This window comes from Buteo buteo, chromosome 8 (genome assembly GCF_964188355.1).
Source record: "Buteo buteo chromosome 8, bButBut1.hap1.1, whole genome shotgun sequence".
Lineage (NCBI taxonomy): Eukaryota > Metazoa > Chordata > Aves > Accipitriformes > Accipitridae > Buteo > Buteo buteo.
The window spans coordinates 1,216,989-1,236,279 of NC_134178.1; the positions used below are offsets into that span (position 1 = coordinate 1,216,989).

Here is a 19,291-nt window from a genome sequence, read left to right on the forward strand (position 1 = left end):
CAGTTACCATGCTTCCTTTCACCTTAGTAAATAATTGAGTGGACCTGAATAACATGAATGATTCAAGAGTTAATAAGACTGAGATGAACTGTCACCATGGAAAGTATTAATATACTTCATAATAAAAGTAGATTCTCTCATTTTTCATTTTGACTGAAGTTACGATTAAAAAAAACCCAAACAAACGAACAAACTGTAGAACGTTTCCCCCCACCGTTTCACTAGAAAACTAACAGCAGCTCCAGGCTGGCCTCTTTCTAAGCAGCTGTACACGCAGGTAGCTTGAAGAGAAGTTCAGCGTTTATGTGACAGGTACCCTTATGGAACAGCTCCTGCACAAGGAACAGAACAGTGTCTGCCGGCCACGGCTCCCACGCTTTCTTTTCCTGGTTTCCTTTGCCAGGTAATACCCCAGCGAGCTGAAGCTGGGGCTGCAAACGGGCCTGTACACTGTCACTAGCTCCCTCGCTGCCACAGTTTGGAAGCCCTCACCTTAAGGTTCTTCTGCATTTCCTCTGTGTATTCGCAAGACCTCAGAAAGCAAATCAGTATAGGGCAGAGGAAGCAACGGTGAAGTATTTTGAGGCTCTGACAGCCACTCCTTCATTCAGTGTTATGCCCACCTTCAGAAAACACCTCAGAACAAATTAGCATACCTGTATTTTTAAATCAGTCGTATTTTTGCTGGGAGAAAAAAAAAAGCTAAGAAACAAGTTAGATTCATAAATGAAAATGTATTTCACCTTTATACATGCTATACAGTTCATGCAAATACAGAAATCTACAGGTTATACAATGACACCATAATAAAATATAATGTGACATTTGTCAAACACAACGTATCACAGCAAAACAAACTGGTTTTGTTTGTTTATTATTCAGGAAATAGATGAAGGACTAATTTGGAAGACACAGAACCATGCTACAGCTTACTGCACAGTCAAAAGAAAGTATTTCTCTGAAGTACACTAACATAAATAGAGCTGGATTGTTGTAGGTATGATTCCTTTATACTTCGCACATAACATCATTGGTTAGTTTCCCATTGCTGGCTTTAAAGAGCACAGGAATGGGGCTACAACTGAGCTCAAGCTACGCCGTGAACTCCCTTACATGTAGGAAAAAAAACAACCAACAAAAAAGCAAAAAACCCACCCACCCCATTTCCACTTCTTTTGCATTTGTGTCCAAAGAGAGTTGTATTTGTAATTTATTCTTATAAGGAACTGGACAAAAGTGTCCTCAAAGCAGCATGTGATCTAGCATAAAGTTATCGTAGTTCACCAACAGAAATAAAGTTAACACTGTATGGCACGTAATGTCTAGACACCATACATCTCGATGTGAATTTTCCCCATACAGATGCTTACAAAACGTTCAGGGGGCGAGCAGTGTTCCCCGTGTGTGTCTCAGCCTTTGTTTTTCTGCTGCAACATTCGTATATATTGTTTTGCTGCTAACTAAACCTTGCTTTGTTGAGCCTATAGGAAGACAAAATACTTCCCCACTGGATAGAAAGCCTGCTGGTATTAATCAAGTGTCTGCATCTTCAAAGACCAACGTGTTACCTCACCCCCCAACCACTCACTTGGATCTACTACAGCTATTCTATATATATATATATATATATGTAAAGGGATTACACTAGGCATTTTGCCTACTTTTGTTTACAGGTGTTACACAAGTATGTTTTTAAACACATAGTTGATAGTTGCTCCCGGACTAATTAATATTAACCAGTAAGTGCCACTAGTGACTAAAAGTGTCAACACAACCATAACGGGATAGCTCCCACACTCCACAGTCAGTAAGAAGGCTCTTTTGATTCCAGCAGTTGTGTATTTTTCAAGCCTCTTCAGCTATTTTTTTGAATTATACACCTGCATAAAAGTTGCCAATAACTCCTTATTAAAGACAAAAAAGATAGGCACAAAACTAAAGTACAGTGTATTATTTCATTTCAATGCACTGTGGGCAAACCTCATCATTATTTACAAGAAAAAGATGTCTGAATGGATGTATGATAAAGCTTAAGGAAGAATTGTTTCAAAATAAAATGCAGGTAAAAATCACAGTGAAGTGTTGAGATGAATTTTAAATTAAAAGAAGAAATAAGTGCTTTATTAGCAGCTAAAGCTCAAATTCTAATGCACACTCAGTCTTCCCTGAAACCATCAAGGCTCTAGATCATTGGTTTCTACCAAAAGCAGCCAGTTAGTCAACATATTCCCTGGGAAGACAAAGTTATATTCAGCTCTGATTATTTGAAATCCAGTGTTCAAGGACTGCAGAAGCTTTTTCAAGTGACAAGCTCATATTTTACTGCCAGTAGCATCACAGGGATATATATCCTCCAGAAATTGGTACCTCTGTCAATTAAAAAAGAGAGAGAAGAATATCAAAGTCAGCTGTGCAAGTTAGATGACCTCAGTTTTGTAATTTAGAATACACCCTCTCAAAAAAATTGACTGTGGCATTATACTTTGAAACTGTCACTGAAGCCTACTGTGCTTTTTTACTATGCAGGCTTTCCAGGATAAGTGATACTATACCGTGCTGCAAGTATTTACAGCAGCAGGAAAGAGTAAGCGGCAATAAGAACTATCATTTTCTAGGCTGGCCCCACTTTTAACTGTTTTCTTCATGCAGATAGGCTCCAAAGACTTACAGGAAAGGTATTGTATTAATGAAGAAAGAAAACCCAATTCTTCTCACTATATTCTGAATGCATAAAGGAAATGTTTCCATTTACCAGATGCCCTCAGTTGCTATGATACGCTCAGTTTGCATATGATGCCAATTTACAAAGAGCTGCAAATATGAAAGATTATGCTGAATTTAAATATCTAGGAGACCAGCTTTCTTCCTCTCTCCACATACACTGTTTACAACTGCTGTATTTTTCTGGGAAGCTCGTAAGTAGTCACAGCAATTTATCATATCCAAGATGTTTATCACAATACTGTACCTTTATCTGTTCTGCTGAAAAGCGAGGTTGTCAACAGATAGAATTAAGTGTATTTTCCTGTCCTGGACTGTTAAATCCCTCAATCAAGTTTTTGTTACAGTCATCTAGGCTGATGGTATCACTGGACATCTTGGAGTATGTAGCTTGGCCTGTGAAATCCAAGAGATCTTCAAGAGCCTTGGCATTACTTGTCCCATTTTGGTCCAAAGAAACACCGGGCATGAGTTCATTCATGGGTGAATATTCAGGGATAGAGATAAGTTCTTCTTTTGAAACCGGGCTACACAAGAGATAAATGAAAGGAAGATGCAGCATAAGAGGTATGTAACTTTTCATTAAGCAACAACCAAATTAATCTTCTGACTGTACAAAAACTACTACTTATCTTAAGGCCAGCTGCAGGAAGCCTTTACCTAGAGTATGTCCCAATCCAAAGAAAAAGAGGTTACCCTGTCCAGGATGGAAGGTCATACCTAATTCATATTCCTTAAAGATTAAGGTTTGTGGTAGCTGTGTGATGTGAACACTCATCTCCTAACAAGTTGCTAGTTTACTGCCAACTCATTCCTTCAGTCCCTGCACCACTCCCTTTCTTAAATGTTTATTGCATCTTGCAAATTATTGTCCTGACCCTGCAAACATTTACCTAAAGCACTCACACTTCACAACTTAAATAAAAAGTTATTTCTTGCGACCTTACGATATACTTCAGACATTAAAAATCCTACAATCTAATTTAACAAGTGCTGCTACCAGCTGACACTTTGCCAAGACTAGTAAGGCTAGTGCGTTTCACTCTGGAGAAGAGAAGGCAAAGGAGGGATTTCACAGAGATTTCTAAAACCATGAAGGAGTGGTGGATATGTTGAGGGCAGAACTATCGTGCATCAAATCCTGCAACACAAAACCCAGGGGGTGCCCAGTGACACTAGTAAGGGACTGGATTTAATGCGTATCAAAGAATGCAATTTACCTAGTGAGACTGTACTGTGGAACTTGCTGCCAGGTGAGGTCCTGGATGCAAACTTTATCAGCAGTTGAAAAAGGAGTTGGATAAACTCACGGGCAACAGGTCCGTCAGTGGATATTTCAAAGGACAAAGCAGAGTTGTGCCCTCTAACATCCCTAATGACCACTTCTGTGTGGTCTTGGATTGCAGAAAGCAGTGGGCTCAGGTGCTCTACCTAACCAGTTTTTCTTATTGATACTCTCTGAGACCAAATAACAGGCTAGATGGACTTCTGGTCTGTCTCACTATGGCATTTCTTAAGTATTTATGCAGATTTACCAGAAATACTGAAACAATATGAGAGGTTAAGTTGGCTTACTGATTAAGGAAGCACTGTATAAAAATTCCATGTTTAAAATTCAGAGCTAGCTTCCTCATAGCAGTCTTAAGTTATCAACTTCCTTCTTTCCTGCAAGTTCTTCCATCAAAACCCAGCAGTATTTAATACAAACAAAGTTATTTACTGATTTCCATACATTTGTTCCAGTTAAGTACTTAAAATTCTAAATTAACTATTTTCTTTATTCTGTTTGTATGGAGGGGGAAAAGCTTGTGCATCATAGCTATGCAGTCTTGACACAAATTAAAGAAAAAGGTGACATCTGACAATATCTACAGTAGCTACTTTCACAGAACAATCTGAAAGGTTTGGGCAACCTTGTATGGAATCCATAAGTAAGGACTGTAGAAGGATTTCAGAGTCCCACCCCTGGCCAAATATGTGAGAGCAAGATGAGGTTCTCTTGACTATTGTCTGAAACAACCAATTCACGTCTTGCCAGGAGCAGCGTACACCACAGTAGACACCTGACTGCCCCACTGTGGGGTAGGTGAGAAGTAAAGCAGTAAAGGTATTAACAAACAGAACAGAAAACTTTGTGCGTGTCTAATACGAATTCCACAATTTCTATTGGTAGATATGGTCTGTACCTCACATCCATGGACTGAACCTCATCTGTTGAATCTTCCATGCTGTTAGATTTCCCATCAACAGCTTCCAGCTGGATAAGTCCTGGAACTGACTTTAGTCCATTAGCAACTACATCTTGGGAAGGGATTACAGAGACAGCACTTTCTAAGCTTTTATTTTTCAGGCAGGTTGCCAATCCATTGATCTCTATAAAAGAAGGTTAGAAATTATGACAGTAGCAACTTCTTTATTTAAATAGTTTTAAAAAAAATCACAAATGCTTTTAAGTTATAGATCGAGTAGAAAAGACGACTGACAATGCAGTAGGACTCAGTTTTCATCTATGACTCATCATACTATACTGTCAATTCTCTTTTCCACTCTAAAATTGCTCTTTATGCTACACCTTTTAAATTTGAAGAAACAGGAAGAGAATGTTTTATCTTTTATGTCATGTACTAAAAGCCTTAGCCCGCGGAAGTAAACAAAATATAGATAAATGCCAGTGTAGGAGTCAATTATATGGAACTTAGTGACTGGGCCTGAAAGTAGCTCATGGTCGCAAGAGCATTCCAGACGCCTTTAGAAGACCTTGAATAGAATAAACAAGATGACAGAAAAAGAAAGATCCCAATTAGAAAAACACAGGTGCGCATTCCATGATAAAGGGAACTTGGCACAAACAACCTCAATTCGGCAGTTTATCTTGACCAATTAGACTGAGACAAGTTTCGCATGTTTTGTTAATGTAGCCAATTATGTCCTATATTTATGTGCGTGTACAGAGTTAGTATAACCAACTATATCTTATGTTTATACGCGTGTACGGTGTTGATATAACCAATCACATTTTATGCTTGTGCACGTGGACACTAAATGCTTGCATGCAGCAGCCAATCAAAGCTTCTTAGGAACTTAGAGAATTGTATAAGAACGATCAGCTAGGCTCAATAAACTGGCGACTTTGATCATCATATTTGTGTCCTGTCGTCCGTCCCCGCATGGAATTTCGCAGCATGCCAGATATGTATATTTTATTTAATAATTTTTAAATACACATACTTTTTTGTAAAGTCAAATTAAATGTAAGATTCAGAGCAGTGCTATAAAAAGCTTGCAAGCTTGATTGTGTGCAAAAATTTTCTACCTACAAAACTCAACAGTAGATTGCAGCGACCAAACCTATTGGCAGACTGGAACTTGTCACTCACAGAAATGCTATGTCAGGTACTAAAATGGAGCTTCTGTGTAAGTGGCAAAACAAAGCTAAGTCTCCAGTTTCTAATATTTGTCACTGACGCAAACATAGCTTTCTTTTTGAGAGGAAAGCAAAGAACCTGCGATAATACACAGTGCTCTGCCTGAGATTACAAAACTCTGAAGAGAACTAACTGTGAAAACAGGTCAGAAAAATATGGCAATTTTTACCTGGCTGGTTGAGAACAAGGGCCTTTGGTTGCTTTTCCACATTCAAAGTCGATGGTACCTCCAGTTTTGGCTCTTCCTTCTGTAATCAAGTAATGAGTCAACTGTATTAGACGAAGGACTGTAACCTTCATGGAACTGATTGGATTCGAAACTTGTGAGACTGCCCAGGGCCACAGGGTCAAGGTCATTGACAGCAAGAAAGGATTTTTTTTTTTTCCCTTTTTAATTAGGCATAGGATTTTTTTTTTTTATTTTTTTTTTTTTACTCCAAAAAAGAAAACATTCTCTGAAAGTAATTGAAGAAACAGCTTCCTTAGTAGAAAACTTAGAACAAAAGTGAAAACTTGACTCTCTGTCACTTCCTAGCTGGACACAATTGCCTTGTTCTCAATCCTACATTCCTGGCAGGCTTAACACAGAGAGCTCAATAACTCATTCACTGGCTGGTACAAAGCAGGAGAAGATACATCACAGCAGCAAACATTACAGCTCCAGCATCCAGAAGTGGGCTCTTGCCACCTTGCTAGATAGCGAGGGAGGTAAGTCTGCAACAGTTGTATAAAGCTGTGTCTCCATAGCAGTGGCACAACAATAACTGTGACACAGCAACAGTCATTCTCAGTTCAAAATGCAACTAAGATTTGGGTGTAGAGTGTACCTAAGTATACCCACTAACATGGAACTACTCTTATTTTCACATATGGGTAATAAAACAAAACAAAAAACCCCTGCAACCACACACTGTTTCATACCTTTATTTCTGGTGTTTCACTCCTCCTTGTTCTCTTCATTATTTCATCTATTCTCTAGAAATGAAAATAAATCAGAGGATGAGAAGGCAGACAGAATATTTAACACAAGAGACTGATAAAGGAGGAAAAAAAAAGACAAAAATAAAAACTTTTCTTTACTGTCATGACCTCATCCCTGCCTGCCTTGAAAAAGGGAGGATAAATAAGAAAAATAAAGAAAACAAAAGGTAGAAAACACCCGGGAGCTGGCTTTCACATATCAGATATCACAGAACATGACTTTCTCAGTAGATGCAATTTAGAGACAAACATTTTAATACCAGGTGTTTGCAGTTACGAGTTGTGCTCAGCTCTGGAACGTTTGTTTGAAATCAACAGCTATTATTTTTAACTAGTTGCTTTTCCCACTATTTCCAAATAGTTCCTTTAAAAACAGTCAGGCTTTTTGGAATGGAAGAGTAAAATAAAATATCTGAAGTTATTCTTGCTGGAAATGTGTAAGGCATTACCCTAAAATACTGGGTTTTTTTCTTCTTTATTCATTAAAATAAAACCCTCCCAACAAACCTTCATCTCTTTGAACTACTGTGAAAGGACACTATTTCAGATTTAAAGACACTTTGGTTTGGTATTCTAATCTGCAACCGCAACATGCCTCCAGCTCAGTGGTAAACAGTTAAAAATAACATATTGGAATAACATATATGGAAAGATGACCTTTTATAACCAGACAGAGGTTCTGCAGCTCTGCAGTTGTTCTCTTTTTCCTGCCACAGAGCTGTAGATAAAGCTAAGTTACGCAGCTCCAGCCATTTCCTTGTGCGGTAGCGGCCAGACAGCCCTGCTGCCTCTGCATAATGTAGCCAGAGACAAGCCAGGTGGGAGAGAACCTGTTTGTCAATGACATTAACTTTCTCAATTAATGACACAGAGCTTCTGTCGAGTAAGTTTTAAAACAAAGTCACTCATGTTCCTCAATAGTCTGTGATGTCCTGGGTTGGGCAGCAATCGAAGTTTGCCTTGGCATGCCATTCCCTGTTTGTCTCACACATTTAACTCTGTGGGTAGAGGCTAATTCTGTGTTTGTTCAGTGCCTAGGAGAAAGCCATTTGCCTTAGGCGATTCCACTCTGTTACAAATTTTGATGTCCACGTTCCCCTAACATGCAAGTAGCAAATACTAAGTTAGGCATAAATATCCATGTCACCCCTCCAGACTTTTATTTCTAGATACTTTTGGGTACTTCCTGGGTTATGTATTTAAACAAGAGATGAAATCATTATCTTGAGACGCAAATATCTACCTTCTTCCGCTCCAGTCTTTCTTGCTCAATTTGCTGCATGATTTGTTCCCTTTCAAGACGAAGTTGTTCAGCTGCCTCACGCGCTTTGATTTCTGCTTCTTCCCTCTAATCAAAATGTGTAAAACATGATAGGGTCATTATTTATTTCAGGCAGATTACCAGATACTATAAAGTATTTATTTGTATGTACATATAAATATGTGTATACATATATATGTACATAAAGTTTCACATTTGTGTTCAAGATGGTACCTGTCTCTCAAGTTTGGCCTGGAGCTCTTTTTCTTGTTTTTCCTTTAGCATTTGTTCTTCCTCAGCTCTTCTCCTAGCTTCCTCTTCTGCCTTTTTTCTAGCTGCTTCTTCTTCACGTTTTCTTTCCTCCTCCTTCTTACGAGCCTCTTCCTCCAGACGAAGTCTTTCTTCTTCTGCCTTTCTTTTCTGTTCTTCTCTTTCAAGCCTGCAAAAAAATATAACAGTATGTTTAAAAGGCTTCACCTTGTTTAGCGTGAATCCTATTGTATGTATGGCATGCAATCAGCAGTAACTGATAATACATGCATCATCACACATTTTCATGAAAAACGCCAAGATACAGCAAAGAGGTTGAGCACATGCTCAGAATTCAGGTTGCTATCACACTTTTATTCCAATCTTATTTTCACTGCCAAAAATATTTCATAGAAATTATAATTTCCCTTAAAAAAATCCAGGTGTGATCTAAGAAAAAGAAAGCATTTCCATTCCAATTTCAGTTAGAGCTTCAATAATAGAAGTTTCAGTAATAAAAACATCCCTCTTCCCCTGTACTTCACACCCAGAATTCTGGTATCTATAAACAAGCAAGTATTTTTTTCCTTCATTTCAGCTGAAGATAAAGAGTTTGGATGAGTAGCAGCAAACAAAGTCCACAAAACACAGTGGTACACTAGAAAGAGTGGGTCTAAATTCTACCTGTGTTGTTCCCTGCCCCACTCAGGGACATCGTGCTCCTTTGTCACCACATGCAAGAGCTGCTTTGACAAGTGATCATTCTTATCCTTGCATATCAGGGACCCAGGAAATATTTCCATTGGGCCAAACTGGCAGGCACTAGTGATCCCTCCCCTCCACCCCCCCCACCATGTTTTTGATGAGAACAAAGTTGAATTTAGACATGCAGAGTGATTTACAACTATGGGCTTGAAGGAAGGGCATGATTTGTTGACACTTGCAACCAGCATCCCATGCAGAGAACAACCTAAAAGCTTGCTCCCAGAACAGAGCCAGAGTTTCACGGCTCAGGCACAGCAGCCTTTGTTATGCCCACACTCCTAAAGACCTCCACTGCCTGCTACAGAGCTGGGTAGGAAGGTGAACTTCAGGGTAATTTCCTGAACAACACAAAACTTGCCATTAAGGCATACACTACTACTGCAAGACTGTTTCTTCTACGTGAACTAGCTCATTTAAAACTGCCTCATATTTTTTCATGTTGTCTTTTACTTCAGGTAGGTCCATACTACAGTGTGCAGTACACTGCAGTGTGGACATACCTGAAGTATTTGGATGAGTAATAGTTTATTCAGGCTTCTTAAAGAGGCCAAATTATTATTTTCTAACTTCACTAGTCATAAAGACTGCAAAAGACACTAATGAATTATGAGTCCAAGTTGAAAGAAATTAACACTTACATGTAAGCTCCCACCTTGATTCTAAAACTACCAGTTTCAAGCCTCTCCGATGATACAGGTTAAATTATTAGGTAATAACTTTCACAAATCAATAGAAATACCTCTCCCGTTCTTCTCTTTCCTGTCTCTCCCTTTCTTCTTGTTCTTTTTGCAGGCGGGCCTGTCGTCTTTTTTCAGCTAGAATTTTTGAAGCTTCTTCTGCATCAGTTGTTCCTGCTGTGATCTTCCCTAGGAGCAAACAACCGAGGGTGGAAAGTTAGACAGGGCACAAAGAGAGTGCCCAGCACTGCCACACTTGCACAGAGGCTGAAATGGGCCTGGTTCACACTGGTAATACACCTTTGCTTTTCAAAAGCACACCAAAAACATTTTCAGCAGATAGAATATGGGATAGGTAAGGGCATCCCCCGGATTTCAGCGTTTTAACATCCTCATTAACAAGCATTTTTCATTCATGGGTAACCCTGGTGAAAACTATACATATACTGGTTCCAGTATGTACCTTTACACATTCTCATAAGCCTATGACTGAGTAGCTTCAGAAGAAGAACAGGTCATCACTGTCTAAAAGCCTCAGGGACCCATGATATCTTGCAATATATTCTTTCAGCAGGACTCACCTTCACTATTTTCAGTCTTTCCTGCAGAAGGCATGTGCTTCTCAGAAGCCACCTGGCCTGCCTCATCGGTGCGTGCTCCCGGGGATTTTTGATGACTGATGTTTTCTTTTTCCTTGTCTGCTTTCTTTTTAGGAGTTTCCTGGTTGAGATTAGAAGTGGCACGATGCTTCACAGGAGAAGCTGGGTATTGTTTGGCGTTTTTAGGAGACTGGGGATAAGTCTTTGCAACTGTCCTGATGAGGGAAAACAAAAATCAAAACAGGCCCTATGTTACACAGCTTGGAATCAAACTCCATCTTCACATAGATCATTCCTTTTTCTCGTCTCTGGCTACGTAGGAGTTTCAACTGTTTTGCACAATACTGCATAGGAACCACCTGGATGCAAGCAACCAGAACCTGAAATGCAGGGAACTGGCATGCAAGCACAAATGATTACAGAAAAACTTCATTTAAAAAGACCAACAATACTGTCTGAGTTGTAGGCAAGAGATATGAAATCATGGATTACCTAAACCAATTACTTTAGTAACAATCAGTTCACAACAATTTTGCCAACATTACTGTATTCAATAGTCCTCCTCAACATTTAAAGCAAAGCTATGGCTGCTTTCTGTCTGCAGAAATTATAACAAGTTGCAGTGTGCTGCTTTCATCTGAATACTCCCTTGTCAAACATGGTCTTTTTCTAACAGTATCTGATGTTCCAGAATAGCACCCAATACTACTATATACGAAGGCAAAGCTGGGTACCACAAAAAGGGACAGAACTGACCAAACCATTGTACAGTCAGCTCCGCTGCTTCAGTGAGCACTTTAATCAGCGCCAGCACAACAGACTCAAGGCTCAGAACTCAGCCCCTGCCCCTGCAACTTTTTACCCAACTGCACTTGTGGTGACAGCAATGCACAGCAGCAATGCAGCCGACTGCCCGTTCGCCTGTTGCATACTTTAGGTGAAATGATAACTCGAAGTCAGTTCTGGGAAAGTGGAAGGGTAAGGATACTTGATATTCACTGAAAATAGGCACACATTAAAGAGAACAGATTACCAGGAAACACAAAACTACACACAAACACCATTCATTATTTATGTACCACGAGTAACTAGCACTAAATACTTGTAACATTAAGAAAGGCTGGGCTGTGTGACTAAAGTAGTATGGAAGTAAAGAGATTACGATCTTAAAATAATGATTTATGTGAGTCCCTTTAGAATAAATACTCCTACATTAAAGTGAAATTACACATGTAGTTTAACCTTCCTCACGGAGATGCAATTATGATACAAATGTATTATCCCTTATCACTTTTTTCATCTACACGATACAGAGTTTCATATACTATAACATGTTTTCTGGACTGTACGCTCATTCTGGCAGACCACAAGCATGAAAAACACGGACAATGGCTGAAAATTAACAGACTGGATTGGCAAGTTTTGTATAGATCTAACTATAGTATTGTGTGGCCAGAGGCTATTATAACCGGAACAACACTCGCATTACAGAGCAGACAATAAAAATTAAATGTCTTTCAACTCCCCCCCAATTCACAAATCCAGGAGCAGAAAGAGATCTTTTCCACCATATTATGCTGCATTTGAAAGAAGTGGAGACACCAGAATACAGGGAGCTGCCCGGTTTGCAGGGAGGAAAGGACTGCAGAGTACTGCACCACCCGTACTTTCTTACTCCCACTGAAGAGCCATCACAGACTCCAAAAGCCCTTGGGCTAGCGAACAGTAGCACCCAACTAAACGTGAAGTTCAGCTCAGGTACGCTCTGCCTGCAGGCCCAGGAGCTCCCTGTCAGGTCCTTGCCTGAGCCAAGCTGCAGCTAAGCCTGCTTCTGGCCTCCCAACCGGTTGGTCCTGACCTCGCGTCCTGGCTTGTCCTTGGACCTGCCTCAGTGAGGACTTTGCTGGCCATCACTGGGCTCTGGGCTGACCCTGGTCACTGCCACCAGACGTTCCCCAGTCACTTTTTTTGTCCGCTATGGGACGGGGTGCTGTGGAGGAGGTCCCTGTCCTTGTCTGCTCTGCTGCCACCCATGGTTCCCGGCTCGCCCTGCCTTGCAGGGCAGCCTGCTCCTGCTGCTCCCTGGCAGAAAGAGGCATTGGAAGATGTGGACAGGCACGTCTGTTTCCAGCTCTTGTAAAAAACAGAGAAGGGAGAAGCCAATGAGATTGGTTGGTGTTGACCAAATCTGGTTTTAGCATTGTCTTTAGTTTTGTCTTTAGGATATAGATGGATTCCCAGGCTCTCCTGAAGACAAAGGTGGATTTTGAGGCCCCACCTACATACGTATGTCTTGTACGTGCCTCACCATCACAGTCATTTCCAACTGCATTTCATAAAAATATAACATGTAAATAAAAAGAAAACAACCTTTTTCTTAGGCTTCTCTGCAGCACAGAGGATGCTTCTTGCTCATCAGACACTTCTTCAAAGCATAGTCCCCTCTTGCTGTCTTTGGTTTACATTTCCGACTTTACCACACACTCCTTGCAATGCTTTTTATTTAACTTGTTGTGACAGGAGGAGCAAAAGAGTCATATAACTAAGGCTGAGTCATTTTCAATATTAGCACAGAGGTAATTGTTCTCTAATAAAGACATGACAATCAAATTAAAGAGGTTGGTAGGAAGGAGTGTAGTCGTGAGAGCTATGCATCTTGCACTGCATAGGAATCAGAGCAGACTGGCTGTACAACTTACCTGTTGGACTAGAAACATGTGATGAATGCATTATTTAAGTAATGCATCTTTGAACTTTTAGACCTACAGAAATGTTTTCTTACAGCTCTTTGGCCAGAAGACCAAGAAAAAAGTACGGCTTTGCTTCTTTTAAAGCAACTAAAAGGGAGAGGCATACAAAAGACTGATGACTGCAAGGATGACAACAGTGCAGTGCGAGGAGTGAAAAGCTGAGACAGCCCATCAGGAATAAGAATCTTTTCTCAGAAATTTTAAATCATATTGGATGCCAGTAGAAAGTATTAAATGAACATTGTCATCCCCCTTGTATTTAGAGCATATTGTCAACTTAGCGTCTTTAACATTCCTAGTCACAGGCAGAATTGTTAATGGGAAAAAACTCCTCCTAATAGTATTTAAATCATGCTACTTTTCACCAGAAAGGGCCAAACTTGATTGTGAGGACAGAAAAATGGGAATATTAAGGGGAAAATGTATAAACACTTGCATAGGGGTCTGCTTAGGTTTAAAAAATGTTTTATATTTGCCTTGGGAGGAAAAAACCAAGGGGTGTAATGAAACCCTGGTAAGAATGTGGGAACACAGAAGCATGCCTGATGAGGATCAGAGAATTAAGATGACAAATCACCAAAATCCAAGAAATGGTAGCATGTTAGTTCTTTGGAAGTTTGCTCATCTTGGTCACTAGATTTTACAGGGGAATACAGAATTACAGGAAGCATCCTCCTCCCTCCAGGAGGTCTTGGTGTTCTCACCTAACCGCCCTGTGTTGACATGGGGGCAGCAGCTCATAAGAAGCCATTCTCATCATGACCCCTACATGCACTGCAAGAACCTCTATCAGGTCTGAGGATCCACTGGTCCTTAAATTACAGTGGCTCTCATTTAATTAAAAGAGGGGTAGCCCATACTGCAGAAGAATGTGTCAAGATTAGCACAAGAGGGGTTGTGAGCTTTTACTTTTGCTAAGCAGAGAAAATAAAGTACATGTAGTACATGAACCAGAGGTCACATCCAATTTTGTCCATAAAGAGCAAGGGAGAGAACAGCATGCTTTCTTGAAAAGCCAGGTACGTGACAGGTCATTGGTTACAGCAGTTCAGAAGGCTGACTGTAAATCAGAAATCTGCAGCAATGCCAGAGCTGCATTATTTTTCTCCCTATTAATTCAACAAAAGCTCTGCTGAAACTACACCAAGGACTTCCATGTCCTCAAGTCTGCTTTCTGAGATTGCTCTGATCACAAGCTGTTCCTGGGTTCTGACATTTTAGCTCTGCTATCTGTGATGTTTTCTCAAAAGCAGTTGTCTTTCACTCTTAGTTTTGATCTTTTCTAGCCAGAGACAGATTCATTTCTCTTTTACATTTCCTAAAAGAGTACAAACTCAGCATAGGTCTATAGAATAGTTATTTTGCTAGCTGCATTATTACAGATGTTCTCAAAATCTTGAATTGGCCCATTCTCTGGCTAGCTGCTGAAAAAAAAACTCAAAATTGTCTTGATCCAATATTCTACCCATTGTTTTTAAATTTCCAAGGAAAAATAAAGATCAAGAGTAGTAAATGTAGCACATTATCAAATAAAATCTAACACTAGGTCACAGCAAGACATAGAAGCCACTTCTGTGAGAAATTCACCACATACAGACGCCTTTCTAATACGTAATTTTAAAAACTTTTAAAAGTTTGGGCTTTTTTTGTACTACTCTAGGTTCGTATTTCATTGGTATTCTGTAATTTGATTGAGCATGTGCATTTCTGACATGAAAGTGTGTCCCAAACGGCTGCAGTGGGATGTCACCGAAAAGAACCACCAAATTACAGGTTCAGTTAGTGAAACTGTGAGCAAAGGACAGTGACACAGACTGGGAACTGGAAATGAACCAAGAACCACCACCACCAGCAGTGCTGCAGTCCCTTTTCCCTTCCCCCTTGCCCCTTTCTCCTTCTCGTATGAGGTAATGCTTTGGCAAAATCATGTAACAGAGCCTTGTCAGAGCTTTCCATTTTTATTCACTGGCTTATACTATGGCTTATCTGAAGACACTTAAAACTAAATTCTACTTCCTTGATTCAGTCAGGTCCCATTGATTTCAAAGGGACTATTTACCCAAAGACATGTGAAGGACACAGGCTTTATTGCTTTGCCATCTATAAGATAGGACACGTACCTATTCTCTGAGGGATACTGCAAGAATAAACCAATTAATGTATAGATCTTTGAAGACAAAGCATCAAAAAAAACCCCCCAAAACCACCCTACCAAAAACCCTGGTATTATTGATCTTGTGAAAGATCTGAAGAACAGGAGCACTTTACACAATTAGTATCCAATAGCAATTGGAAAAATAAAAGATAATTTCTCAATTATCACAGCTCTCTAATCCATTTATTTTCATCTCTGTCAACTGATCCACACTGGAGTCAAAGCAATCCACACTGGACTCAAAGCAATAGTTTGGGGTTTCTTTCTTGTGTGTTGTTTCTTGTGATATTTACTTTTTCAAGTATCTTCAAGCTTTTAATTCCTTCCTTGCTTTTAATTATTGCTCAACATTTAATTTTTTTCCCCCTTTTCTCCTTTTTAGGTCCATATTTGTTCACTCGTTTTGTCTTGGATGTTACGTTTTTGGGCTGATCTTGTTTGCTTTCTCAGTAAAATTTGCACCTTCAACATCTGTATTTTATTTATGTAATTACTACAAGACTGTTCTGCCATCACTGTCTCTCTTTATGCTGAAGTTTTATCGCCTTGTTTGAGCCTGTTTCAGTTACTTTACCATGATTAAAAAGAGCTTTTTAATTAAAAAATAATGAAATAACATATAAAGACGACAAGCAACTACTACTCTCAAAGCAAGATGACGGTGAAGAACTAGTAACTAGAACAATACCAAGAAAACTTGAATATCAAGTCACATACTTTTAAGAAGAAAATGCATACAGCTCATTATCTAAATCACTAGCCATACTTGATTCTTTCCTCAACAGCTCAAGTTAAGGTGCTATGCAGGATCAGTAACTACTAATGCTGTACAATACGTATTCTTATTTCTTCCAGGGTATTTTTTGGGGCCACATGGTGTGCTAGAAGTAGAAAGATTAAACTTGTAAAAGATTGTCAGGTTTGCAAGGAGAATGAATATTTGCCTACATATTTAGCCACATTAAAATTATACTTCAGTTCCACAGTTAATTTTAAATGAAAAGGTAAGATCATACAACTAAAGGAAGGTTCCAAAAGCCTGATTGCCTGTATTTAAATCCACTGACCAGCGAGGTCGTTATCTGGCATTTGAATTGTATGAAGAAATATGTATCTTTATGTAATAATATAATATGGTAATCAGGATGCCTTTTTTTATTTTATTTGAAATTTCTGAGGGGAAGTTTCTAGAGTGCTGAAGCTGAACTGTCTTTCTGCAATCAGTAATAAACATGAATTTAAACTCTATTTACTGTATCTCTCATAAGGTCAAGAAGGGTGTTCTAATTGGGCCATGTTAAGATTAAATGCTCAGTAATACATTTCTAGCAGTGGTCAGAATCAGATTCTCTTGATGAAGAGAGGGAGGAAAAAAGAAAAAAAAAAAGGGGGAGGGTGTAACTACTGTGGCTCACAATCACAGAGAAACCCACCAGTAGGTTTCTTAATTCCTCCATACAGCATCTGCTTCTTCCTCTAAAAACAGCATCTTATACTCCTTATAGGCATGAAAACCTTTTACTATAAAAAGTTTCTCATAATTTGCACCTCTGAGGAAAAAAGTCTCAATCTTTGCCTAACCTTTTATGGAAATTAGCACTACAAATTAAGACTGGGCATACTTTTTTCATGAAGCACTAAACATCTGTTTGCTACCCAAAAGCTTTTTCTCTTTCTCCCCAGACGTCTCTGTGATGAGCTATACCAACCTTTTCAATATCTGCCCATCAAGAAGCGCTTCACTTTCAGCAATCCACTTCCCACCAATCATTTTGCTTAACTAAATATGTCTCCTGGTATGTCTTTTGTACTGGCTGAGTGAACTGAAAGATGCATTCTGAACAGGGAATATCAGTACCTATAGAATAATATATATTTTTATAGCTCAAGCTTTTCTCTGTACATTTTGGAGTGCCACTAGACAATGATCTGCTCAAAACTGTAATGAAAAAAAGTTGATTGTGATTACATGTCATATCATTCCATTCTTCACAAAATTTACATAGTTCAGACTCTGATGACATAATATATATAATATTGAAAGTTTGAGAATTTGTAGCCCTCTAATATGAACCAAGAATTGCAATTTCCCAGCTGCATGCAAGGGAATGTCTAAAACAGAAAGAATGCCCAGAGTGGGATGGTTTCCTGTATTTTATCTAACACCAGATTCACACACAAAATCATCCTCTGTTACAGGGCTATGCACTCAGAGCTGAAACAGAAAAGGAACACCAGCTGGTTTTTGAAGCGGAAGAAATTTGTCAGAAAGGGGATCATCAAGACTGGTTCAGAATATGGCCAGGTTCTGATTAATATAAATAAATAAATAAAATCAGACAAAAGGAAGTAATTCTCAAGACAGAAGTGGGACCCATGAACAGGGTCTAGTGGAAAAAAAACACCAAACCAAAACAAAAAAAATCAGACAACTGCTGTGGACCATGACTACTTTATCACACTTCTGCATTTGAGCCAGACTTAATATCCTGTTCTAAGTAAGCTGAAGACACATTTGCTTAGACTTCTGAGTTGCAAGCTGTGGCACAGAGACTTCAGTTTTGAGTGTCTGCAAAAGACAACTAAGAAAAGCAACTCAATTGCTAGCAAGCCCAGATATGCTATAGGTCCACAACCCTGCATGAAAAAGCCACCAACAAAACCCAACAAACTCACAGAGATCTGCAAAGAAGCAAAGATTAAAACCGATGGTTTAGATGACGCATAGTTAAGTATATTTATGGAACCAGATGGTCATGTCAGCAATAGGAAATGTATTTTATATGCTGGAATTTCTAGTTAGTATTCATGTTCTGTGCATTTCTTCACACTAGGCAGAGTTTCTTCAAAACCCAATGAAACAAAAGCATGTTTAAAAATAAATGTTAAATAAAATTTCATGTGAATTATGAAATGCACCGTGATAATTTTAAAAGACTGAGAAAAGGCAGGGAAGTGTCTCTAGTCAGCACTAACACAATCTTACATATATTAGTTCATCTACACCTCTCCCTCCCTCTGTATATGTGTGTATGTATAACCCAAGTTAACTATATTTTACACAATACTTCAGAGGAAGTTCCTCACAGATCTACGTCTCCTTTATAGGTAACAAGAAGCTCACAGCATATTAGACCACTAATAAGAAAGGCATACTTGGGTGTCGCAGGTGATGCGGATCTTCTGGACATGGCAGCAGGAGAATCAGACCTTCTTAGAGGAGATCCCATACCAGACGATGAACCAGGTGTTGTGGGTCGCTTCTCTTTCTTTATCTTCTCAGTCTAGAAGCACAGTTCATTTTAGTTCACATAATTAGGACCAAAACATCAAAAACTTATTTGATTGCTTTATTAACAAGATGGCATATAAACAATTTGTGTAACATACATTTAAGATAAAAGTTTTTTAAACACCAGCTCACAACTGAGGTTCAATAGTTTTTTATTTTACATAGACATAACACCTCCCACCCCCCCATGTCTGGCATAGACATAGTATACAAGTTGCAGAGAAGTAACACCACATCAGAACCTCTCCAAGAGTTCTTGGGAGGGGTGGTGGCACTGGGAGTTTTCAAAATCATCTAAATGCTCCTGCAACACCCCTTAGACATGATCAGTAGTGAACACAGGCACCTCGCAGAAACTCTGCTGGATATAACACTGTGAATCACACCTAAGACAGACACTACACAAATCTTTAGCT

At 39.2% G+C, this 19,291-nt stretch overlaps 1 protein-coding gene across 4 annotated transcripts in view; it reads right to left on the reverse strand.

Moving 5' to 3' along the window:
• Positions 1–714: 714 nt before the first annotated feature.
• MAP7D2 (MAP7 domain containing 2) overlaps positions 715–19,291 on the reverse strand; it is a 102,437-nt gene continuing 83,860 nt past the window's right edge. For all 4 annotated transcript variants that reach the window (XM_075033417.1, XM_075033414.1, XM_075033416.1 and 1 more), the window contains exons 8-17: positions 18,740–18,867; positions 10,661–10,893; positions 10,142–10,268; positions 8,623–8,827; positions 8,371–8,475; positions 7,068–7,121; positions 6,316–6,394; positions 4,908–5,094; positions 2,969–3,248; positions 715–2,369 (exon numbers count right to left, since the gene is read on the reverse strand). In XM_075033417.1, the coding sequence (XP_074889518.1) occupies positions 2,999–3,248; positions 4,908–5,094; positions 6,316–6,394; positions 7,068–7,121; positions 8,371–8,475; positions 8,623–8,827; positions 10,142–10,268; positions 10,661–10,893; positions 18,740–18,867 (1,368 nt within the window). In that variant the 3' untranslated portion in view covers positions 715–2,369; positions 2,969–2,998. The remainder of the gene's footprint in view (positions 2,370–2,968; positions 3,249–4,907; positions 5,095–6,315; positions 6,395–7,067; positions 7,122–8,370; positions 8,476–8,622; positions 8,828–10,141; positions 10,269–10,660; positions 10,894–18,739; positions 18,868–19,291) is intronic.